This window comes from Rhinolophus sinicus, chromosome 18 (genome assembly GCF_057876585.1).
Source record: "Rhinolophus sinicus isolate RSI-liver-muscle chromosome 18, RSI-T2T, whole genome shotgun sequence".
Classification (NCBI taxonomy): Eukaryota; Metazoa; Chordata; class Mammalia; order Chiroptera; family Rhinolophidae; genus Rhinolophus; species Rhinolophus sinicus.
Genome location: NC_142518.1, coordinates 23,812,629 through 23,840,200, shown reverse-complemented (window position 1 = coordinate 23,840,200; position 27,572 = coordinate 23,812,629). Strand labels below are relative to the sequence as shown.

The window sequence follows — 27,572 nt, the reverse complement described above, 5'->3', positions numbered from 1 at the left end:
ATTAACAAAAGCAAGTCCATTTTCAAAAGGTTAGACAGGATTTGTACACATCAGGATTCAGAAGGATATAGTCATTCAAGGCAGAGTTAATGAAATTCAAATGAAAAGGCAAAATCTGAATATGAGAGCATGGGTTTTGCATAAAGAAGAGAAAGTGAACATGATTCTGCCAATTACACTGATTTTTAAATAACTGTCTGAAATTTTTATTAAACCAAACTGAAAGTCATTCAATGAATATAGCTTATTCATTATACACCTGCATGACTGTGTCAAAAGGAATGATACATTTTAAGGAGTAGGTAGTAAACTAGATCTCCAAATGTCTGACTCTCTTGATTAATTTTTTTTCTTCATTAAATTTTTAACAGTTTCTTATATATGAAAATTGTGATACATCTGTCTAAAAATCTATTACATATATATCTGTATATAAAAAATCTATTAGAGCTTCATAATAAATGAGAATATTCAAAATGTATAAAACTGAGTTTTCTAGAAAATGAGTCGATCATTTCCCAATGATATCAAAGAGTTGTTTTAAAATATTTCTATTTTTCATAAAAGTTCACAGGATTATTCCTTAGGTTTCCCTATTCAGCTGATATGTACCTCTTAACTTTTCCTGTCTGTGATGACTGGGTATTATGTGTCAAGATAATAGGATGAGCTAAATCTTCCAATAGATCAGATTTTATTCAATGTATTGAATGTGTGATACTAACCTTTTTAAAGTTAACTTACAAAATACATCTGAATCATTGCCCACAGGTAATTGTAACTGGAAGACATTTGGAATTGTAGGCATTCGTTGTAATTTAATTTATTTTGCAAAAGAAAAAAACAGAAAGATTACTCATTTATCAACAGTTAAGGACAGCTAATATTGCAGTATTTTTCTCAATAAGATCTTTTCTAAAGTGATAGAATATACCTTTCTATTTCTTTGTTTGCTTTCATCACCCATAACAGTTTTAATATTTCTAAATGGATTGGAGACTCTCATCATGTTGTGTCTGAGCATGGTGTGAATAGGAGGTAGTATAGTTAGTCCACTCATTTCCATGAATTTATACCCATTGCTCTAAGACTTATATGTGATAGTCTTGAAAATAATTACAATAAGCATATTATTAATGGAGCATACCCTACCTGCAATACAATAAATAGCTAATGATTCTTTGAAGGGTGTTACAATCAGGTTAATAAGGGCTTCATCTTTAAAGCAAAAGAAAAGCAAAAATAGTTTCTAGAACCAGGTAGAAAACTTCAATTATTTGAAGAATTTTGGGTTTAAATAGATACTACATAACGTTTTCCTAAAAGAGATTTCCATAAAACTACAGGAAAAAATGTGTGTTTTTTTTTCCTCTTGATGTGATAATGTGATGTTATAACAAGGAAAATATGTACATGAATCAATATGCAATAAAAGAATCTATGGCATGCACTTGTAGTCCAGTGGTTCAAAACTCAACCAATGAGAAGCCAGAGCACAGTGTGTTCTGGTTCTTAGAGCCTCGGGTTAAGCCTGCAGCCAATGCCGGATCTTATTTCTGAGACACCACACTCTGATCTTCAGAGGTATATAGTCAGAATTAATTATTATTTAAATAAATATCATTTATATATAAAGTTCCTCTATTCAAAACAAAATATCATTAGCCACAAGCACCAAAGATTTAGAAATTTGAGTTTTAAATTGTATTAGAGGAAATTAAATCCAAGGCAGTAGAGCAGTTTATGAGTTTATTTTTATTGTATTTAACCGTTCAGTTAAGTTCCTTGCTATCTGTAACCCATAAATACTATAATTTATAAGGCACTGATATGAATTTAAGACAGCTGAGAACATCTCAAATGTATGTAATGAAGATCTAGGAAATGACATTTCAAAAATGAACCAGAAAGAAGATATAAAAAACTTAGAATCATTCCATCTAAGAGAAAATGATGATGATAACAGATATCAAAACCTTTTGGAACTCATTGATTTTTTAAAAATAAGACTGAGATGTTTTCTAAACATTTTGAAGATAGGTCTCGTTCTAAAACAGCACTTGATTAAACAAAAATGCACGCATACATACGAGAGAGAGAGAAATTATTACTTTTCTTCTACCCAACTCTGTCCCTAATAACAAAAACTACTATTCTATGAAAACATACAGGTATAAAATGCATGTAAATAGAAAGATAACTGTGCTATTATATAAAAATGATATAGGAAATATTCTTGTTTCAGATAATGTAGAACTAACTTACCCTCTGGAATTGAAGCAACTGATGCAAATAAAACAGACAAACTTATTAACTTGGAAATTTTTATTAAGAGCAATAGTTACCAGTCTAATGGAACGTATGAAAGTCAGAGTAAATTTGCCGGACTTGTGTTGTTTACTGCTTAGTGTTAAACCTAATGTGTCAGTGGAAATTGTAGATAGCCTGCTGACTTATTTTTCTTTTAAATTGGTGAAATGGTTGGTTTGAAATGAGGAGATTGAGAATTTCGATTTAAAAATCTATGGTTAAATCTATGAATTGTCCTCATCAAACTGTAGCCCGAAATTCTAATATTATTTTAAATGGAAAATTAGAAGTGTGTGTAGATTATCATACCATTGATCACGAAGGAATATGTGTTATGCATTTGGTCAAATATGCACATTAAACCAAACTTTGCGCAAGGTATCATGGTGTAATTTAAGCTACATTGTGTAATTCTGTTAATTTGCAGTGCTGTAAGAAGATGAGAAATCTGAGTTAGAATTAATTTATTTTTATATTATGGAAGAATTGAGTACAAGAATCCTGTACCTGAGAAATGAAAAAGAAAGTGTAAATGGACCACCTCATAATTTTCTCATCTTTGTGCGGCTTCAGTTTGGGACCCTAAACTCCACTTAATTACATTACTGCAAAAATGAGGATGGCTGTGCAGCCATAGATGGCTGTGTTAGCATGCTTATCGTCAGAACTTCCCCAGAGACCCTGCTACTCCAACCCTCAGCTGACCCCTTCAACAGGCAGGTGGCAGTTGATCAATTCAAAACAAAGTTACAGGGAAACTAATTTCAGTTACAAGAGTTTTGCTGCTTATATTGTAGACAGAAGATAGCAAAGGTCATCCATCTTTTTGAATTTGCACGTCAAATAGTATCTATTTCTTCCTCTTATAAGGAATAGGGAAAGAGGTACTACTGGCTAGGTCCAAAAAGACTCTGAGCTCCCAATGTCCATCACGCCTATCACTTGAATGCTAGGTAGGAAAGTATAGATGCAGGGAGGAGAGACAGGTGCTGCCTTAGATCTTAGGGCTTTCTGGGGTTCTTACTAAAATGTGAATTCCACCCTCAGTTGTATTCATATAGTACCTTCCTTAGCAGCTTAATTTAGCAGGAAGCTAGCATCAAAGAGAGGACCTGATGTCTGGAATTTGGAGGAGAGGCCTGCTTAATAGTAAGGCACATACCAGCCAAAAACCCTTTGCCCCTCTTGTACCCTAGTCAGTATGGGGTGGTGGGAGGGAGTATGGGAAAGATTCCTTTGGTATGAATACCACAGATGTAGAGTGCCCCCCCCATCCATCCTACCCAATACCAACTGACTACTCCAGGAATTTAAAGTTACATTTTTCAAAAACAGTTGTAACAATTATCCTTTCCTTAGGGTATATCTATTCCTCTTATGACCTTATGGCTCTTGGTCTTTCATTCTTCTATTCATGGTAGTAATGTGGATGTATCTCTTATTATAAAACGTTCTAGCACTTTTTGGAAGGAAAGGGTGTATAAATAATAACGTTTTTACTAGATTGACACATTTTTATCCACTTTCAGCCCTCTGTCAGCTATAAACTGGAATCTGTATAAACTCAATAGAGGTCTTTTCATTATTAGGAAGCTAAAAGAATTGTTCTTTTGTATATCTATACCAGCACACCGTCCATGAAGAATCGGTGTTGGTGATGACTGAAAAGATGCCTTTGGAAATTTCTTATGTGCCTTCTACATATGTGACCGAGATCACTCACGTTTCACAAGCTCTGTCAGAAGTGGAACAACTTCTCAATGCTCCTGACCTCTGTGCTAAAGATTTTGAAGATCTCTTTAAACAAGAGGAATCTCTGAAGGTAAAAGCAAAGCATTTTCATTTAGATTTGACAAGATGATCACAGTGATCATTGGCGGGACCAAAACAGTTGACTTAAGTATATAAAATGAGGATATTTTGACTTAGATGTGTCATTCTTAAAATACTTTGTAGGATGGTTAGCTTTCGACATCTGGGGTAAAATGAGAGATGTAAGTAAAAAGAGGTGTTTTATAATATTTAACATTGAGAGACCTCCTAAAACGAAGGAATACACAAAAATAATTGTTTGACATACATTTAGGGCAGGAGAGCTTATTAAAAAAAAAAAGAAAAAAAGGAAGCTGTAATAGAACAATGGTTTATTCCCAACTGACACATTTTACTTTCTTCTCCCATAAAAAGGGAAATTAGACGAGGTTTTAGATTACATCTTGTTGCTTATTGTTTTACTTTGGTATTTGCCTCTTACACATATTCAATTTCAAATTTGTGTCAGTATCAATACAACACTATATGGAATCTAATTGAATAGAAAGCAATAAAATATTTCCTTTAAAGTTACTAGGCAAGGGCTACCAACGAAATCCAGCTGTTTTCAAAGCACCAACGACAAGTTCTGAATTCCAAACGAAGACAAAACATGATAAAGAAATAGGCTCTGAATTTTAGTGAGAAGTAGCTGAAGATAAATGAATATAACATCAAGAAAATGTATATAATAATATATGTCTCAAGATAATTTTTGTGATCATACATTTCACATTCAAAATGAAATATTACAGTATAGCCAGAGCGTGATATTTTCTAATGCAAATAGCATAAAATTATATATGGAAGATGAATTTGCTCTCAGCAGCACCTATTAACCAAAGTATTTTATACTCTAAATGATTTGTTGAAAGCTCATTCCATATCACACATTTATCTGCATAAGTATACAAATAGATAAGGCTATTTGTTTGTTTTGGAAATCAGAGTTGCAATATCTTGAGTGACTTGAGCTTTATGTCTTGCATTATATCAAATAAGCTATGAAATTACACACTCATGTAAAATAAGAGATGCATGGCTCTCTCGAACTACTCCATCCATTTCAGTATGGTGCTATTTCATACTCTCTTTGAAGTACAAGTCAAATCGCTGATGAGGACAGTGAAGAAAAGAAACCCAATCAATTGATAAAGGAGATGTGCCAGCATTCGTATCATTATTCACATGAACTAATTTCTCGTGACAGCACAGTTTGTAAGTTCATCATTGTCATTCAACATGTAAATCACGGCTAATGAGCTAATATTCATTCCTTTCCATGTTCATGAACACATGGGTCAGGAGAGCAGTGACCCTAATCTTATTAAGTTGCCAATTGAATATCTTTGTCTTCATACATCTTAACCCTGGCACACTCAGAATGATCGGCCCCTAGCTATACCCATAGCTAATCATTCATTCTTCCAGATATATTTTATACTATTAGAGCTGACACCGATTTTGGTGGTATCGATTACTAGGTTTTGTAAAAAGGGAGTACAGGTTTAATTTAACAGGGTTATTGAATCCTCATTAGATGTAGTTTTGAGCATAATTCCATCTCACTCCCAACAGATCTGCAGCAGGCAAATGGGCTTCCTACCTTCGTGGGCTTTTTGAAGGGGGATAGTTTTGATCTCAGTCTTTTCAATGAATATGTATTTCCTCTTAAAGGCATTCATCTTTGTCATTATCCAGTAGTAAAAATAGAAAGGGAGCACATAACTTGTACAGCTGCTGGTTGGGAAGGTTTGGAATTAAATTGTGGTTGATTTTATTTCTGACAGATTTGCATGACTCAAATTATGGAACTGTAGTAGGTATTGCTGTGGTTTAACATACATATTTCTTGCAAGGGCAATGCAGCACAAATAATGTGATGAGTTAAAATAATTATTTTCTGAACAAGATATAACTAATATAGCACATATGATTTTCATAGATATATTGAATTGGAAAGCTACCTAGTCATTTTGACAAAGACTAAGCAGATAAACACCTATTTACATATAGAAATCTGCATTTAATAGCTAATACACTAGCTAAGGCACAGGTACTGATGAATGAGGGACTTCTACCTAAGTAATATTTATCTTCATATCAAAGCCAGTTTAGCATTGTGAATCAATTAATGGTGATTGTTTATGTGTAAAAAGGTAACATTCATTTCAAAAAGAATAGTACCGTAATTTTGAAAGAATCAAATTTTTTGAAAGTTTTGATCAGTATTAGGAATACTTTTTAAGAAAAAAGTCAAGTGTCAATATCATTTGATAAAATAGAATTACTGTGTTAAATCATCAAATCTTGCTTTAGAGTATTTCAAATGAAAGTATGAACATAAAACAGAGTAGAATGGTGGTTTCCAGAGGCCACGGAGAGGAAATGGGGAGTAGCTGTTCAGTGGTATACAATTTCAGCTGTGCAAGGTGCGTAAGTTCCAGCGATCTGTTGTGCACCATGGCGCCTATAGTAACAGTAACGTATTGTACACTTAAAATTTTGTCACGACGGTAGATCTCATGTTAAGCATGCTTATCAGAATAAAAAATTAAAGCAATACAGTATGAACACTGACAGTTTGAGCATCACACGTTTCAAGTTTCCACAAGTTGTGCCCCTGAGAGCTTTAAATATTAAAACTCTTGTCATGAAAGCAGAAATGACTCATTCTGAGGCCCAATACAAAGGATTTACCCTAATGCCTCCATATACCTGATTTTACTGAAAGCTTCAGTTGCCCTGGTGTGTGAGGTACTTTTAAGGCCTCACCTCTACCCCTTCCTCACTGAGCGCCAACTGCAACTTCCTAGGATTCTGTGCCTTAGGGGTCAGTGAAGTCCCCAGAGCCCCTACAATTCAGGGGATTAAGGCTCCACCTCCCCACATCTCCCAACAAACCTCAACGAGTGACAGATAGCTTTCAGTGGGTGAATACCACTGCTCATTCACATCTTCAGTTGGGGTAAGTCTGAGGCATGTGATATACTTTGACCGGAAGATCAGAGTGCACACCATGCCCAGTGCAGAGGACTGGGGGATCAGGATTGACACCCCATTGTACACAGTAGATATCTTCCTCATATTATACTCTTCCCTGGCTTTATTTTTACCCTCCGCACTCCTTTACCAGTGTCTACTTGCATCATTTCCAAGTAAATCATATCCATGCATATTCTACTCTCAGGATCTGTTTCTAGGGAGACCCAACCTAGCACAAGTTTGAAAGAAATAATGGCATCTGTACCGTTTATTCGGCACTTGCCAACATAAATCCTGGAAAACACTCCGCACAGCTTGGTGTGGAATTCCCCAGCGGCAGTGCTGCTCCCTCACTAAGGAGTACCTTATTTGCTCAGTTAGGCCTTAGCCTTGATAAAGGTACATTTTTAGGGCAAAAATAAGAGCATGACTTAGAATAAGGATGACAACTAGATTTTACCAAAAGGTAATGGGAATCAACTTTTACACAGTGCTTAGGCACTCTTTTAATAATGTGCCTATATTGACTCTTTTTTTTTATTATTAGTTCCTGCTGTGCAAAACAACATAATAATTAGACATTTACACCCCTCACAAAGTGATTAACCACAACAAGACTACAACCCGTCTGATATCATGCAAAGCTATTACATATACTAACTCATTTAATCTTCCCCACAACTCTGTGAAGTATCGAAAATCATTATCTCCACTTTATAGATGAAGAAACTGAAGAAATAGAAAGTGACCTGACAAAGCTGACACAACTTTGGAGCAAGGATTTGAACCTGAGCAAAGTAGCTCATGATCTATGCTGTTAACCACTATACCTGCCACCTGTCACGGTGCTGTTTCTTAGGTGCTATGTTGAGCATAGCAAAGGTGAATTTTGGCAAAGCATGGTAGAATACTGAGGTCTGCCATGCCCAATGCATATGAAAATGTCTTGGCTTCTAATTCTAATGGAAGTCATGCCAGCTTAAAAAGATTCCATTAAAGGAAGGAAGAAGGAGAGGGAAGGAGGGAGGGAAGGAAACAAGGAGAAAAGGAAGGTTGAAGAAGAAAAGAAATGGAAGGAAAGAAGTCAGACATGCATCACTTCATCTCATCTCATCTAAACGGATGATAGTACGGATTTTCTGGTTGAGGTGGATAGAACATTTTGTGTTTATGGTAGCCAAGAGAGAGACAGGAAGTGTGTACATACGAAGAAAGCTCACAGATGTTGACGGAACGCTTGGGCCCAATGTAGACTACATAGGATCGAGAAGTAAAGGCAGCCTTTGTTCAATCTCAACAGCACTGGGGAGAGCTTGTGAGCTTTAAAAGAGGGAGATTATAAAGCAAACTGGTTCAGTCTTCTTTGACTGGGTCAGCTATTATGCATGGCTCTTGAGACCGAAAAGGAATTGTTAGAATAAGCTGCTAATCTAAGGAGTCAGGATTCATTCACTTCAAAATATTTATTAAGCTCTTACTATGGACCAGGCTTTGCTGTAAGTGCTTCAAAAACAGTAAGCAAAACTGATGGACCCTGCTCTCATACAGCTTTTATTAAAGCAGCGGAGACAGAATATGAGCAAACAAAGAAATAATAAATAAGTACATATTGTATGTTACAGATGAAACATGTTATGAGAAGAAAAGAAAACACAGAGTGGGCTGTGGGTGTATAAGACAGGGGCAGGAGTATTGGGAATGGTGAAAGGTGGGATTGCAATTTGAAGTACAGTAGAAAGACAATGGAGCAAAGATTTGAAGAAGGGAAGGGAGTCAGCCTGGCTGTTTGAGCATTTTACTTTATTTCAGGGTTTTTTTAAATTAGTTTTAGGTGTACGAAATAGCATAATGATTAAACATTTACACCCCTCACAAAATGATAACTTCCCTCCCAGTCCAGTCTACTACCCCTCTGACACTGTATATAGCTGTCACAATTCCAACGACTCTATTCCCTATGCTGTACTCCATATCCTGTGACCATATATATATATATAATTACAGTTGCCATTCAGCATTATTCTACATCAGCTTCAGGTGTACAGCTCAGTGGTCTGGCATCTATTCAGTCTATGAGTGATCCCTCCAGTAAGTCCAGTGCCCATCTGACACCCTATACAATCTTTACAACATCATTGATTATATTCCCCATACTGTATTTCATATCCCCATGACTATTTTGTGACTACTAATTTGTACTTTCTAATCCCTTCACCTTCTCCCCCGTCCCCCAGTCCCCCTCCCATCTAGCAACCATCAGTGTTTTCTCTGTGTCTGAGTCTATTTCTGTTTGTTTGCTCATTTATTCTGTTCTTTTGATTCCACATATAAGTGAGATCACTTGGTATTTGTCTTACTCAATCCGACTTATTTCCCTTAGCATAGTATTTTCTTTCTAGATCCATCCACGTTGTTGCCAGTGGTAAGATTTCATTCCTTTTTAGGGCAGAGTAATACACCACTGTATAAATGTACCACAATTTCTTTATCCAGTCATCTATTGATGGGCATTTCAGTTCTTTCCATATCTTGGCTATTGTGAATAGCACTGTGGTAAACATAGGGGTGCGTATATTTTTTCGAATTACTGTTTTGGATTTCTTTGGATAAATACCCATGAGTGGAATTGCTGGGTCATAAAGTAGTTCTATTTTTTATTTGTTGAAGAACCTCCATACTGTTTTCCATAGTAGCTGTACCAATTTGCAATCCAACCAACAGTGCATGAGGGTTCCCTTTTCTCCACATCCTCACCAAGACTTTTTTGTTGATTTACTGATGATAGCCATTCTGACTGAGATGAGGTGGTATCTCATTGTGGTTTTTATTTGCATTTCTCTGATGATTAGTGACATTGAACATCTTTTCATATGTCTGTTGGCCATCTGTATGTCCTCTTTGGAGAAATATCTCTTCATGTCCTCTGCCCACTTTTTAATTGGGTTGTTTGTTTTATTTGTTTGTTTGTTTTTAGTGTTGAGTTGTACGAGGTTTTTTTATATGAATTTTGTAAATTTTAGACCCCTTATGAGATGTATCATTGGCCAATATCTTCTCCCATTTAGTAGGATGTGTTTGTTTTGCTGATGGTTTCCTTCGCTATGAAAAAACTTTTTACTTTGATATAGTCCCATTTGTTTATTTTTTTCTTTTGCTTCCCTTGCCCGAGGGGATATATCAGTAAAAAAATATTACTAAGGGTAATGTCTGGGCATTTTAAATAGTCAGTGCAAAGGCCTACGTGTCGGGAGCATGCTTAACTTGATCAGTGACCAGCAGGAAATGCAGTGTGGCTGGAAGACAATGATTTGGGGTGAATAGTAGGACATGAGATCAAAAGGGCTGTGTGGGTCCAGATTTTGAAGGGTCTGCTAGACCACTGTAAAGACCACCTTTCACTATGAGTGAGATAAGGGCCAGTGTAGGTTTTTGAGGAGAAGAGTGACATGATCTGATTTATATTTTTAAAGGATCACACTGGTTGAGAGTCGAACTGCAGGGAATGAAGAGTAAAAGCAAGGAGAACAATTGGAGAAGAGATGCCAGTGGCTTGGACTAGGATGGAAAGGAGAGATTTTTAGATTCTGAAAAAGTTTTCAAAGTGGAGATAGCAGATTTCTTTCTGTAGTCACACAGAAACTTGAGCTTGGATGTATAAAGACCCATTCTCAGCAGATTTGGGGCTCAGTTAGGAAAATTTAGGTGTCCTGTGAACTTGGCAGTGGGTCCCTTGAGGGATGTAATATTTCTTCTCATTGATATTTTTGCCTCCCATCATCCAGTCTGGCCTGGAAACGGGCACAAGTACTGGCCATGGAGATCTTATCACCCTGATCAAAATCTTTCTCTTCTGGAATCTATTTCATTGCATATAAGTACAAATTTAATAATATCAGTCACTTGAGTGAAGCCAAAACTAATGCCATGTACAAACTGACTTTTTCTATTCTGATATTAGGAGAAGTAGATAATGGAAGAAGGCACTACATATACAAATCTGAAGGAAAATAAACGAATGACTTTCTGGCCACATCGGAATACAGGGGCATGGCTAGATAAAGGGATAGATGTTTCACGGATTTAATAATATTCCTACAAAAGGATATTGCCATTATTGTAAATTACATAGTTATGGATCATAGAAAATACCAAAACAAAATTTGATTACAAACTTTTAAAAAGTTCTACATCAATTTTCTAATAGAATAGTTTGGTGCATGGAAAAAATACGACTTTCATTAATACTACCGTGTTGTAAGAAGTGATCTTTTGGACAATATACAACAATTTGAATAATGTAATCATTGAGTGATTTCTCTAGGGAAATTTCAAGTTTTTCAACTAACACGTTTTTTCAGTTATAAATATAATTCTTTCTTCAAGTGCTTTTGTGATTTGGGATATATTTGTTTGAGTTGCTATTTATATTTTTGAAATACTTTACAAATATTAATCTATTCACTGTAATTTAAGTCTCACTTAAATCATTTCTATAGTACTTCATTTTTCACTTCTGTTATACTGAAGAGATTATAGATATTTGCTGCATTAGAGTCATACCTAGTCCATATTTATATATGCTTTGGTACAGATTTTTAAAAATATATTTATACGTGTCTTATTTTGTACAAAATTATTCATTTTTTCTCTCTTCCAGTATTTTATCAGGCCCAGCAGTTGTCCTTCTCGAACTCCCTTACTGCAATTTACTCCTGTCTCTGCTAAAATGTACTTAAAGAACTCACTCCTACTCGTTCCATTCTCCCAGCAAGACTATTTTGATAATCCCCACCCTATAAATTCTGGAAATCAGAAACTTCCACATTAAAACTCATGATTCATGAGGCTAGTGGAAATTTCGAGGTTGCAATTAAGTTGCTAGGAGTTTTTCTTCTATTCATGAACTATTCAAGCTGTTCTTTGACCAATTGTGATGTTACTTTTCGGTCTGTGATCTATAATTACTGATTTATTACTTATTCAAAGGTAGTACATCATCCCATGAAGAATGTTTTGGCCAAAATACATAGGTATGTTTAGAAAGTGTTTTTCCCATGTGGACCATAAACTGTGAACAAAAAATCAAAAGGGCAACTTACCACAGAGCCACTAAAATTAAGTTTTAAAAATTTCTTTAGAAGCTCAGAAAAATCTAATTAATAAGTACTTTAATGCTTTTTGATTGAACACTCTTCCCAATTTGATATGTCATTAATGTAGTGCCTGATAGCTGGATGGGACATAAAGAGGTTAAGAATTAGATTTATATAGGGTGTTGCTTTCATCTGTCAGATAAAGACAAATTCCAGAGAGTGAAAATGACCTGGAGTTTGAGCTGGTACTCCAATTTATCTTTCTCAATTTTAAGATAGATCTACTCCCCAATGGTTGCTGTCACAACAGCTACTAATGGGTTTCTATAATTCTTTTTTTCTTAGAAATGAAAGTTTTGTGCTCTTCTGTGAACCAAGTTACAATGGGTCTCAAGGCATTTTTGTAAGCTAAAACTGCTTAAAGCTATTTTCACCTTCCTAAAATGTGAAAACAATAGTGCAGGGTTTTGCAAATCTACACACACACACATGCATTTAAGAGTATGTATACCCATTGAACTACAGGGCTAAATTTATTAAGATGGTGATACTGAGTCAGCATCAGCAAAATATACAATTTCACCATTTGCAGTGGTTTGTAAATGGGCCATCTACTTGTCACCTATCTATCCCCTATGCAAACCAATATCCATTATACTTAGGACTGCTAGGGAAAAAAAATCTTGTTCTTCTTGTTCACTACTGTATCTACAAGTTCTAGAACAGTACCTTGCACTCAGTAGTAACTCAGTGTACATCTGTTGAATGAATGAATGACAGTCTTGTAAGTCTAGATATGGACTCTGTGATTGAATAGGACAGAGCAATGTTAATCTGTCAATAACAAGACTGAAAAAAAGATTCCAAATTTCTTTTTTACATTATACCTAATTCCATGAGTTGAATCATTAAGACTTGTGAATTCTAACAATCTACCCATATATACCAGCATGGAGATATTTGATCTAGGTTTGTGAATACTGCATTTGTTTTTGGCTAGCCTTATTTTATTTTTTGCAATAATTTAAACATTTTTTTCAGTTGCAGTTGACATTCAGTATTATTTTACATTAGTTTCAGGTGTACAGCATAGTGATTAGCTATTTATATAATTTACAAAGTGATCCCATGATTAGTCTACTACCCACGTGGCACTATACGTATTATTACGATATTATTGACTATATTCCTTATGCTTTACCTTACATCCTGTGACTATTTTATGACTACTAATTTGTACTTCTTAATTCCTTCACGTTTTTCACCCAGCCCCCTAAACCCCACTCCCGTCTGGTAACCATCAGTTTGTTCTGTGTATTTATGAGTCTGTTTCTGTTTTGTTTTTTTGTTTGTTTGTTTTTGAGGGGTTTTTCTTTTGTATGTTTATTATGTTCTTTAGATTCCACATATAAATGAGATCATATAGTATTTGTCTTTCTCTGTCTGACTTATTTCACTTAGCATAATATCTTCTGGGTTCATCCATGTGGTTGCAAATGGTCACTAATTCAAAAAGATAGAGGTACCCCTATGTTCATTGCAACATTATTTATAATAGCCAAGATGTGGAAGCAACCTAAGTGCCCATCAGTAGCTGATTGGATAAAGAAAGTGTGGTACACATGTACAATGGGGTGTTACTCTGCCATGAAAAAGAATGTGCATACTAAATTTTAAACCAGTCATTTATCAAAGTGTATGGCAGGAAACTCACATATAATTCAACTGTTAGTAGTATTTTTCTGAGTCACTGAGCTTGTATTATATGCTTATGACAAGCAGGCTAAAGAAGTTGGCAAAGCACTGGATATGAACCTGAAACACTTCGATTGAGGTACTGTATCTGACTCTTAATAGTGTGTCCTTAGGCAAGTCATGTGCTTTTTTAAATCTCAGGGTTTTTTTTATCTTTGAAATTTGATCAGTGCTAGTATCTATCATAGCCTACTCAGCAACACTATTGTGTCGAGTCAAATTATATAGGACTTTGTAGAAAAAATTTTATAAAAATGTGTAGTTATATAAATTTTAAGATTTGTAAAACTCATATTACTTCATCAATATTCAAAAATCTTAAAAAATTTTATAAATTAAATTTCCACGTAAGTAATCCTAAATATATATATGAGAGTTATATAACACATATATTTTATATATGTGTGTGTGTGTGTGTGTGTGTGTGTGTTTTCTTTTTTAGGTACAGTATGCAAACTGTAAAACATTTTAAGTTTCCATGCAACATGGCCTTTATCAAGAATAGGATGATGTTTTCTAGTTTGTTTAAGATTTTGTTGTTGTTTTTTGTTTGGAATTTTGTTTTTAATGAGATACGTTGAATTAAATTTTTTCCAATTCTACTTAAGTAACTTAAAATTCTTCGTTCTGAGTTCAGAACCACGACAAACTATTTAAAAGCATTGAAGCTCTAAATGAAGAATCATTTAATCAGTAGTGTTACCTTCTTTTTTTTTTTTTTTTTGAGTTTTGAGCTTTGTTACTGTTCATCATTTGGCTGTTTTTCTTTTGCTATTTAGAGAAGCTAGTCTGTATTCATTTTCCTGTTTAAATTGGTAATCATGAACATGTAAAGACTAAAAAAAACATTCAGTTGAACCTTGTAAATTGATGTTACATAGGTCAAAATAGTCAAATATTGGCGATTGTATATAGTTCAATCTAATACAGTGACTTTTATTTCTGAATCCTAATGCATATCATTAAACATTCAAGGAAAAAAATCAAGAACTTTGTCTTGTAAATCACATTAATGGACACCAATTACTACAAATTTCCAAATTTAATTTGCCAAAACTTAGATGAAAGTAAGAAGGTTCTCATCTTGAAGGAAATCTGTGGGGTTTCCAATAAGGTAAGGAAATGAGGTGGAGTGATAGGGTTCTGCTCCGATATCGTGTTTTTGTTTTGTTTTTCTTAAATTTATGCATTCAGGTTCAGAACAATTATATGAAACAGTGGTTTTGCTTTTTTCTCCCTCATGTAAAACATGGAAAGCATGTTCTCCCAACATTAATAGCATTAATCATTTTAAAAATTTGCAAAATATTACCAAATATGTTTCCAATTTTTCCAAAATTGTGTACTGTCATTTGTATTAATTTGTACAGATTTAATTACATTGTCTTGTATAGTAGTTATCTATGAACTTGCTTGATCTCATACCGGATTTTCAGTTCTTTATCAAAATAATAAAGGGCTCATGATTGCATATTTAAACAGGAAAAGAGTATAAGGTGAAAAGGAGAAAGAAAACCATCCTGTTCACATTTTTCAATCCCATTCCTTGGCGGTAATCAGTTTTTTAGGTTTCCCTGGATTGCTATGTTGCCTTAGAATTTTTTCCCTTAAAACCTACCTGCCCCTCTCTGCTCAGTTACACAAGACTTAAAAGCATGTCCTGGTTCTAAAACAATTGGCCACATAGAATGCCACGTGCCTAATTCTTAATGAAGAAAAAGCATTTACTTTGACACTCGGTTAACTATGTGTAAGAGCCAGTTTTTCTCTCAAGATTTTCTGTAAAATGATTTACACAGTGTGCACAATTAACAGAAAATGTGGCTATCACCAAATGACTTGTGAAACTGTTTTCAGTTTCGTTGGTGCTGATGGATTAGAATTGTTTTTCCAGGAACACTTGGAGCAGTGAAGTGCAGGTTTGAGTCATTCTTTTTTGTTGTCGTTGAATGTTCTGTGGCATCTGGGAAACTTGGGCAGACATAATTCTGAATGAAGGACGAGGTCTGTTGTCAGGTATCTGAGGTACTGAGAGGAAAGCATGGAGAAAACTTAGCCAAGAAATGCCAATGGACTGTTATTCTACTATTTACTCTAACAGTTAAATGACTGGTAAAATAAAATCAACAGAGAGATTTCTGAATAGCTCACATCTGTTGGGGCCGGAATGCATATTGCAATGGATCAGAAACAATGTAACAGATCTTAAAGGTTCAGTGATTCCATTCACATTGGATTTTCATAAGCAAGTTAAGATTCAGAGCTTCAACTCCCTTTTTCACTTCAAATCAACAAATATGTATAAGGTCTAAAAGCTGTGCTTAACACTCTAAACGAGAAATATAAGACGTGGTCCCTGCACTCTGGTAATTTGTAATATTAATTGAAAACATTTCATAGTTACACAAACAAGGTAGAAAGTAATAAAGGTAGGAAAGCATAACATAGCCAAAATATATAGAAGACATGAGTAGAATTCATGCAGAGGAGAAAGCAATGTAAAAAGCAGACATGGAGAGTAATTTTGTAGAGAAGAAAGCCTTTGAATATAATTGGAATTTAGACGATACTAACAGGTATCATTTATTATGTGCCAGGACATATCCTAAAATTCTTTACTTATGGTAACTCCTATGGTAATCACAACAACCCTATGAGAAAGCATTATTATTATACCCATATTCAGAATTATCCAAGTTGAAGATGGTGATTTGGATCCGAGTGGGGTCAAATTTTGGATACATTATAAAGGGGAAGCCCATAGAATTTGATGGCCAACCAGTTGCATGTGAGTTGCTGGAGAGAGGATTCAGGTATCACACTACTAAGAATTTTGGCCTGAAAAACTGGAAGAATGGAGCTGCTATTAACAATAGAATGGGGAAAATTATAGGAGGATCAGGTCAGGGTGCAAGGTTGAGTACATGTTTACTTTTGACATGTTAAGTTTAAGATATTTATTAGATATCCATGTGGATATGACAGGGGGCAGTTGGATATATATAAGTCAGAATTCAAGAGAGAATTTTGACGAGAGAGATCATTTTGGGAATCATTGGGGGTAATTTGTTAGCTCCTCTTCCACAGTTGCTCACAAAACATGGGTCTTTTCCTGTGTTACTTTCTCAGCCCTCTTTCCTCTCACCCTGCCTCTGTAGACAATCTTAGCCACTCCATGACCTACATATCACCTTGACACAAATGGATCTTATTGATGAGTTGGGAAACGGGATAAGCAAGATGTCATAGATTTATTGCTCATCAACGCCAACAGAGTGGGGCATCCAGCAGATGTAGGAACTGAGACATTTTATGACTTCTTCTGCTTAACATTTTCGCTGCAACATTCATCTATAGTTGAATGATATTTCCGTACCACTGACTGCAGCATTTGACTTTACCCCCCCCCCCAGCTCAGTGTTCCAGAAAGGAAGTTTAGGAAAGCAGATGTACATTTTTCTATATTTTTGTGTTTTTCAAGAACAAATAACACTAGGACATTGTTATACTTTAAAGTAGTCATTTATTTTAATAAAATATAGCACCTTAACTGTATTTACTTAAAAATATAAATACTATAATTATTTTCTGGGGATTTTTGACACATTATGGAGAAGAGACTTGAAATCAATTAATGCAGTGAAAAGGGTAAGGCTACAGCAAAGTGTTTGCGGGCCAACAAAAGTAAGAGGACTTTGTCTTTCTGGCTCACTGTTATATCCCCAGTACATAGAATGTGCCTGGCACATAATAGGTTTTCAACAGATATTAGTTGAGTTAATGAATGAAGACAGAGATGTAGCTCTCAGAAAAGTAGAGAGAAACCTGGGACATGGCACAGCTAGGTAAGTAAGACTGGGGCGACCATGGCTATGCTTCAGGTACTGAATGTTGCATAGGAGGAGAGAAGATGCACTGAAGAAACTGTTAGTGAAGCAATAAATAGCAATTTCCTTTAGGAAGTAGATATGGGAAAAAATGTTATTTACAGGTGTTTATAACTATTTGCTCACATAAGTCATTTTGAGAATTGAAAACTGAGGGGTCATTCGAAAGCAATTATATATATATATATATATATATATATATATATATATATATATATATATATATAAAATTTTTAAATTTTAAGATAGCTTTTTTCCTACTGAAATATTTTTACTAAGGGGATATTGGCAAAATTGGAAGTAAATATTTTGTAAATAATTTCTAAATATTTTATTGCAAACCTTAAAATAGAAGACAGAATTTGAGATTCTTGTTTGTATGTGTATCCTACAGTCGACATGTTATTTAAAATCTTACCTTGGTAAGAATTTTAAAGTCATGAAAGTGTGTTTGAGCTTATTTATTGGTATAAAACAGGACTACAGACTCCTGTAAATTATAGACATTTTCCTTTTTTAATTATGTGCTGAAGTGTTAAGCAAGTGCTGAATTGAATTTTATGTTTTATCTTTGTGAAATGCCCATTTATTTTCATGACTACAGAGAAGGACCAACGGAAATGATGCTATTTTAAATACTAGAAATCATACTGGCACTTTTCATACTAATTTTGGAACAAAGAATGTAGCTGTAGGTATGAAATGGCGTTAAAAATCCAATAAGTTGTTTTGAAAGTTTATTTTTATCAGACGTGCTTAACAATAAGTTCAGTTTATCAGATATAACTATCCCCTGCTCCAGCTCTGTTCAATTTCTACCATATCTACTTTGACATTCATACAAATAGCTTTACCATTTAGATGGGTAAAGGCATTTCTGTAATGAAACATTCTGACAGCAAGGGAATCGTTGTCGCTTTACATTAAATAGAAGAAAAACTAAACAGCAGTAATCTGCCCGTTATGATGGAGAACAGAGCATAGTTAAATTAAGAGTTGCTTGAGACCTTTATCTCAACCTGATTAGTTGGCAAATAGGTCCCTTGCTTGGTTCCCTAGATACATTGTCTGTAGTCTCTCATTTCCCTTTTCAGTCTGTTGAAGGCACTTATTGCACAATACTTGAAAAAACAATGTACTTTTAGGTTCAAATCGTTTGTGTTATGAATCCCCTTTAAAGACTGATTCCCTTCTTAAAGAGAGACCCATGTTTTAAAATATCATTTATCTCAAAGTTGAGGCCTACATTATTCTGTGTTATCAATTAATTCTTATTTGAACAAGCTTTTCAGCTAGAAGTGTGAACTAAAGCAGCATAGTTCATAGTCTCCTGTTTTTCCTTATTTTGCATATCTGGACTTCATCTTTCAGTTGTGAAAATTACTTCACTATCTATTTTTTCTCTATTAACAGTGTACAAATAAGGGTCTTATTGAATTTATTTGATATGTGAATCAGAGTTGCAAGGATGCTATTTTAAAATATTAAGTAATTAAATTACATAAACCCATGTACAAACACCTTCCAGAAATTAAAATTATCTTTTGCAGAAAAAGCAGTTAACAAATAAACATCTTACAGAATTGAAATGAGGGTCGGGGAGGTCAATTCATGTGGCATGTCAAAATTAAGAAAGAAGTAACTAAAAAGTAGGTACTTCATCATTTTTTCATCATATTTTCAGGTAAGATAAGGAACTATTCAGGGATAGAAATGGAAATAATAGATTCTATAGTGATCCTAGGGATTTTTCTATCACCATAGCAACTAGAGGAACTATGGTTTCATTTTTAGAGGGTCAGAAACTGTAAAGATCACTTATTTCTAGACGAACTAAAATAGTGAAAAGCTATAAAAGATCTCATCTCTGACTTTAAACTGTGGAAACTGCTACAGAATGTTCTTTGGTGCATATACCATTTTTCTGTGTGCAAAGCCTCGGGGACAAGAGTATGTGTAAGGACTTTAAAAAGGATTTCCTGGACTCCAGCCAATTTTGAAAGCATTCTTTGAGAATGTACCGGAGGAGCTATTATCTAGATATTCGGGGAGTATGACATCCCCTGCCCCAGTTCTTGCTTTTTGCTTTTCTCATTTAAGATAGAAAGTTTCCTTGCCTTTGTAACACGCTGCCCAGGATTGCTAAAACTATTCATAACTCGATTCTGAGCAACTCTACCACTTTGCAGAGAACTGGGGACTCTGCAGAGATTCAGGTTAAAATCAGGAAGCTTTGCAAGCTCAAATCCTCAGAGAGAGCACACACACACACACACACACACACACACACACACACATATCAAAGCCATAAATGGGTTACTTTTATTCTAGTGGGGAAAATTGTCTTTCCCTTCTTTAGAATTTTAGCCCCCTAGGAGATGATAGCCATTCATTTTACGTGTTTGGGCTCCCAATGTACAGACAAAGGTGGCTGGTGGCCCCAAGCTGAATTTAAGTAATCAGCCTGTCGGTAAGCTGGCCGCTAGGTGTCAAGGGGAGAATCTTTCAGAGTTCTGGGTCTTTGGCCTTGGGTTTGCTGCCACGCTAAAATGGAGTCCTTGATGTCGCCACCATCAGGAGTTGAAACTCCAGGGCAAGGTCAGGCGAGTTAACAAACAACAAAGAAGTCATGTTGCCACGTGTTCCTAACAGCTGACCTAAGCAGGCCTGTGGGATAGCCCTAAATATTCCATTCAAGGCTCCAGGTCACCAGAAGATGGTCATGAAATTTTGCCAGGTGAATTACCAAAAAAAAAAAAAAAAAAAAAGGAAAGAAAATATAGACTCTGTAGGGTGCCAGATGGGCACTGATTTATCAGGGGGATCACTTCATAGACTGTGTAGAGGCCTGAGCACTGCACTACACACCTGAAGCTGAAGCTGAATAATATTGAGTGTCAACTATAATATTATATGTCTGTATGTGTGTATATATGTGTGTGTGTATATATATGTATGTATGTATGTATGTATGTATGTATGTATGTATGTATGTATGTATCATCACAGGATATGGAGCACAGCATAGGGAATAGAGTCAATGGAATTGTAACAGCTATATATGATGTCAGAGGGGTAGTAGATTGGGGAGGGGGGTTATCACTTTGTGAGCGGTGTAAATGTCTAACTATTACATTGTTTTGTACACCTGAAACTAATATAAAAAATAAAAACAATTTTAAAAAAGAAAATATAAGAGGCATGCTCGACTGCACTGACTTTTAGGACGTGATTAAGATATATCAGTCCATTCTATCTTTAAAAAAAAAACTTTTGTTATATTATCAGTTTTGTTTTTATTAGTAGTAAACATTTCTTCAATAAAGGAATGTCTTATGTCAAATACAGCAAACTGTAATGTAGTGCTAAGCTATTTTCAATTTTGTAGTGAAAGAGGATGACAGTGGAAAACAGTCTGCTCTGTCCAGATTTATATTTTCATAATTTCCAAATGCTGAAATTGCTCTTGAAGAGATCACCAGTGACCTCCTAAATTGCCGAAGTTCACTTCCCCCTCCTGTTCTTAGCTGCATTTTATTTGTTGACAGCTCCCTCCCTCCCTCCTGATATTCTTTCTTCCCTCGGTTTTGAAATACTTGACTCTTCTGATTCTCCCCCTAGGTCTGATGAGAATTACTCTTTGGGCATATTCATCTCTTTCCTCTGCCTCTGCTTCCCACGGAAGTTCATCTTGAGGCAACCTTTCTGCTCACTCTTTTCACTCTAAAAATATTTTTTTTGTGTGCAATTTGACCAGCAATGACTGGCAAGTCTGGGATGTAACACCCGTAGAAGACAGTTTCAACCGACATTCCTCCAGATAAGTACTCTCACAAGGTATTTCTGTGTTGGCATGGCCTCCACTCTCTTCTATGATACTACTTGACCTGTCAGATAAATACTCGTACCACAGAGTTAAATTGAGTTGCTTAACAAAAGGAATGAAGGCTTCCGATCACAAGGTACACGGACTTGAAGAGAACACCTTGGAAATTATAAACAATCCCTCTCTGAAATTAATTCCCATTACCCATAAGCATTGCCTCTTATCCTTTCTCTAGTTAATTTGCAAGACCTGGGGGCACCACTGCTCTTTTTTTTTTTTTTTGGTTACCACTATAAGATTGACTCTTACCCCTCACAACTTGCATTATCTATATTCTCCCCTGTTTCCACAGCTTAGTTCTCTCCCAAGGCAAGTCTTCCTGCAACACAGACAGAAGTCTTAGAATAAGGCAGGAGGATCCCCTAAGATCTACCCATAACATCTCTACTGCTGCCCAATTTGACTTGTGGAGTTTGCTTCAGAGCCTGCCTTCTGGGAAGCTGCAGGCTCAGCCATAGCCACTTTCTATCTAGCCTTGTCTCCATCTCATACCTGGTTAAAATCTTCCCCGGTTTTGCCGGAAAGTAGGCCAACATATTTCTATTATTGATACTTGTTAAGTTTTTTATATCTATATTTCTCTTGACAGGAAACACAAGATCTCTGGATCAGAGAACATATCACGAATTACTCAAGAGCATCTTTACACCAGTTCCCATGCCCCAAATCCCCATAGGAAAATGCAATGAGGGCCAGATGTTTGTCATGCGGGCATGGCAGTACAGGAGAGAAACCCCCAAATTATGAGTATCAGAGCTTATCTAAGGAAGCTGGTATATGAGAGAGAGAGAGAGAGAGAGGGAGAGAATTTTGCTGTGGAATGTAAATAAATCCTCTCCAGGGAGAGGGGAAGGTAGCGAGCGGTCTGTTGTTCTTGGAAGGTAAGTTAGAATATAAGCAAAGGGCTCCAGACTCATAAGTTTGTAAACCTCTCTGGAGCAATGTACTAGTCTAAACTCCAAGGTATGTTCCCTATTCAGTCATTTTTTAACCCAGTTCCCAATGCTCTTTGCTGAGAAAGCCCAGACCTCGCGGAAAGGTGAAAATATGTCTGGCCCAACAGTAGTCGCCATCTCATTCCTCTTCTCAAAATTGAACGCCAGTTGCCTATTAGATATGTGCTGTCTGATGCCCCAAATGATCTCAATACGATTATGTCTAAAACTGAACTCATCACATACACACGTACACACACAAGCAAGCACGTACTCGAACCTGTTCATCCATCTGAAAGACTTTTACTCAGTGATACCACTATTCACCTGGATATCCAGGCCAGAAACCTGGGAGTTTTTATTCAAGTCTTTCCTTTTCTTCACCCAACACACAGTCATTGAGTTCTGTCGCCTTCTTCCTTTCAAACTCCCTTTTCAATTCAGTGCAGTAATGAATACCAACTAGATGTTTGATTACCTTAATGGATTTTTGTTAATTTTGTAGATGTGATAATGGTATTATGTGTACTTTCCTTGAAAAGAGTTGCTATATGTTGGAAATATATGCTGAAGTATTTATGGATAAAATATCAATTTATTTCAAAAGAGTCCAGTTGAGATGATTATGTTGAGATGATTATGAGTTCATTATGTGGGAACATAATGAAACAAGGTTGTCTATGGCTTCATAAGAGTCAACACTGGACAGTGGGTTCATGGGTATTTGTACTATTTTCCAGCATTTGTATATATTTGAAATTTTCTATAATACTTTATAAATCATGGTTTCCCACTGGTTACTGAATTATACTCAGAATTTTCAAAGCGTATCATTCAACATCTCCAGCATCTGTTTGCTGACCCATTTTCCCCTAATTCTCTAAATTTCCAAAATATCGGCCAAATATGCCTGCTCATGCTCCCTGTCTTAGCATGTGTGCAACATGCTAACTATAACATTCTACCTTCTTCAACTACTCAACTGTGTCACCTCCAATTTGCACTTCCTTCATGAACCCTTTCCTGAGCTTGTGACCAAATATGATATATAATTCATTCCTTCTCTGAACTTCCAGAAAAGATTTGGTACCACTTAGAGCACTCATCATATTCTTTCTTGTAATACAGTTGGGGCTTCTACACTTTTATTTTTAACTTCAATCCTCCAAACCACACCCTCCCTTACTACCAGAATCTGATCAATTTAAAATTTCTCAAAAACAAACAAATAAAACTGTGATTCACCTACTTTTGCTTTCTCTGTATTGATCCTTTTACATGGAAGAGCTCGATAAATGTTTGCTCAAATGACTTGTCTATAACAATTCAGATGAGCAAAAAAAAACAAATTCATACTAGCTAAACCAGCCAAATGTGTAATTTTTAGCAATTTTTTTTTAAAATCAATATTTTTTTAAGAATTTCATCGCATAATGAGTTTTTGGTTTGTGTTTTTTTTCCCCCCTTAAATACAATCTAGATAAAAAATTATGGATTTAATTTATGTCATACAGTCGTTTCTTCATTTATTCAACAGAAATGCATCAGTACCTACCCTTTGCCATGTATAGGTTTGAACTCTGGAAACCCAAGAGAGAGCAATGCAGATAACATCCCTGCACTCATGGGGGCTAGTCTCGTGGTGTAGAGAGACCACTGGATATATAATTTTATGTTAGTCATAAGTGCCATGAATATACAGGAAATACAGAGTGACTGGGGCTGCTATTTAAAGTAGAATGGTAGAGAAGGCTCCTTTGATGTGAGAAAGAACTAAGGGAGGGAACCAGCCATATAAATCTGTTGGAGGGAAAGAATATTTTGGCAGCGAAAACAGCAAGTGCAGAAACCTTGAAGCAAGAGTATGCTTGGCATACTTGAGGGACCCAGAGGGGCTAATGAGGCTGAAATATTGTGAACTTGGAAGAAACTAGGAAAGGATAAGATTGGAATTGGAGGTCACTTACAACCAAGTCATAGAGCTTTGTACTAGGTTATGATAAAGATTATTGCTGTGATGAAGAGCCATTGGAGGGTTTGGAGTGGAGGAGTAATATAATCGGATTTATGTTTTAAAAGAATCTCTTTGGTTCTTGTCTAGAAAATTGGGAGAGGGGCAAGACTGGAATCAGGAGGATCATTGAGGTAGCTATTGCAATAATCTAGGTGAAATATAATGCCAACTTAGAGCAATACCAAGGGAGGTAATGGGAAATACTCAAATTCTAGACATATTCTGGAAAGAGAGCTGAGAGGATTGTCTACAGATTTGAATACTGGAGGTTAAAAAAGAAAGCTCAAGGACGATTCCAAGGTTGTCAACTATTAATTGATATGTCATTTACTGAAATAGGGAAACCATAGGAAGAGAAGGTTAAGGGGACGCAGTTCAGTATTTGGTTAGGACCATATTAAGTTTGAGATGCTCATGAGATATCCAAGTGTCAAGAAACTAGTTGGATCTTTTGAGTCTGGAGTTCAGAGTTGAGGTCAGGGCTGGAGATACCATTTGGGAGCCACTGTTGTATAGAGGGTATTTACAGTCGTATGACCAAGGAAAGAAATGTGAGAACTAAGCTAGAGCACTCAATATTAAAAGATTAATAAGAGGAGAAGGATTCAGCAAAAGAGCCTGAGAGGCAGTAGATAAGAAAGTGGAAGAAAAAACAGCAGGATTCAGGTTACAGAAGCCAAATGAAGATGGAGTTTTAAGATAGAGGGAGGGATCAACTGTATCAATATGAGGACTGTGAATTACCCATTGAATTTCAGCATGTTGAAACCACTAGGCTTCAGGACTGATGATTTTAAGAAGTCAATAATTAAGAATTGCTGGGGTGGTCGGATGGCTCAGTTGGTTAGAGTGTGAGCTCTGAACAGCAGGGTTGCTGGTTCAATTCCCACATGGGCCAGTGAGCTGCGCCCTCCACAACTATATTGAGGACAATGAGCTGCTGCTGAGCTGCCAGAGGCACAGCCGGATGGCTCAGTTGGTTAGAGTGTGAGCTCTTAACAACAAGGTTGCCGGTTCAATTCCTGCATGGGATGGTGGGCTGTGCCCCCTGCAACTAAAGATTGAAAATGGTGACTGGACTTGGAGCTGAGCTGCGCCCTCCACAACTAGATTGAAGGACAACTCCCTGGAGAAACACATTGTCTCCCAATATTTCCCAATAAAATGTATTAAAAAACAAAAAGAAGAATTGCAAGATTGTTTGTTACTTCTGGGGTTTATACATTTTCTTTTTTTCTCTTTTCCTAGACAGCTGATTCATTTCTGATTTGCTTTACAATTTTAATATTACAGAATATAAAAGACAGCCTGCAACAAATCACAGGTCGGATTGACATTATTCACAATAAAAAAACAGCAGCATTGCAAAGCGCCATGCCTGCGGAAAGAGCAAAGCTCCAGGAAGCTCTCTCACAGCTCGATTTCCAATGGGAAAAAGTGAACAAGATGTACAAGGACCGCCAAGGGTAGGTCATACTTTCTTTTTACTAAGTGAGTGTACCTGTTTTCAGGGAACTCTAGAGTTCACTTCAATGTTCTCCATGGAAAAAGAGAGGTGGGGAGGAAAAGAGAGAGAGAGACATATCCCTAATATTGGAAAAAGGTAAGTGGAAGGAGGAAAAAAATGATGAACAATTCAGACTAATGAGCTGAACTCTAGAAATTATTCTGTACTGAAGCTAACATTATGTTGGAGAACTGTATTATCCGCTAAAATTCAGGTAATGTCAAAACAGGTTTTGTCATTTAATTGAGTTTATGTAAATACCGTGTTTTCCCTAAGATAAGACCTAACTGGACAATCAGCTCTAATGCGTCTTTTGGAGCAAAAATTAATATAAGACCTGGTCTTATTTTACTATAATATAAGACTGGGTCTTTAATATAATATAATATAATATAATATAATATAATATAATATAGTATAGTATAGTATAGTATAGTATAGTATAATATAATATAATATAATATAATATAATATAATGTAATACCAGGTCTTATATTAATTTTTGCTCCAAAAGATATTAGAGCTGATTGTCCAGCTAGGTCTTATTTTCAGGGAAACATGGTAATTGTGTACTATAAAATGTATGTCTTTGGTCAGATCTGTGTCCTATATATTTATGACAGTTTTATTAATATGTTTAAATTAATATGTTTGAAATATGAAGTATCAGCAAAAATATGATTTTCACTTATTGTTTCTATTTTGAAGGCATTACTATATGTTTTGAAGTCTCCCACTTATTTGTCTATAAGGAACTTGTTAGCCTGGTTTAAAATAACATTTTAGTGCTTACTGTAATAAAAACATCTAGCTTTTGAGCAATATTTTAAAATTCATATACATCCTTTATCCTCACAGCACAAGAAGGTAGAATATTGTTTTCTCTTCTAATTTTAGATGAAAAGAAACAGTGTTCTAATGTCTTTAAAACAATTTGTTTCAAAGATTTGTAGTCTCAAGACAGTCTTCGTCTTTATTCTCAGAGGAAATCAAATCATTTTTAATAGTTATAGCAAACCTCCTAAGTATCTCTCATATCTGTCTATTTCTAATCATCCTTACTTTTATTTTAATTCTTCATTTACTACATTAGGTTCCTAAACTGATAGTTCTAGGAGAAATCTTGTTTATCTCCAATGGGCATCCGTGCTTTGTTCCCAATTGTCTTTCACCCAGATTTGCTTTTCTAAAGTGTAAGAACCTCAGTAGTGTAATCTCATTTCCCTTAGAATAAAGTCCATACTTACTAATTGGACATATAAGGCCTTCACATGCCCCCCTGCTCATCTGATCAGCCTCGCTGCTTATCAGTTCTTGCCTGCACTACAACCTCTCCCAGTTCTGCTCTAGCAGTATTAAATTGATTTGAAGATTTTCTAAAGTTTTGA

At 35.6% G+C, this 27,572-nt stretch overlaps 1 protein-coding gene across 8 annotated transcripts in view; it reads left to right on the top strand.

The window, feature by feature from the left end:
* Positions 1–27,572, top strand: part of DMD (dystrophin) — a 2,122,179-nt gene that overhangs the window by 951,485 nt on the left and 1,143,122 nt on the right. For all 8 annotated transcript variants that reach the window (XM_074323910.2, XM_074323908.2, XM_074323912.2 and 5 more), the window contains 2 exons: positions 3,938–4,132; positions 25,971–26,143. In XM_074323910.2, the coding sequence (XP_074180011.2) occupies positions 3,938–4,132; positions 25,971–26,143 (368 nt within the window). The remainder of the gene's footprint in view (positions 1–3,937; positions 4,133–25,970; positions 26,144–27,572) is intronic.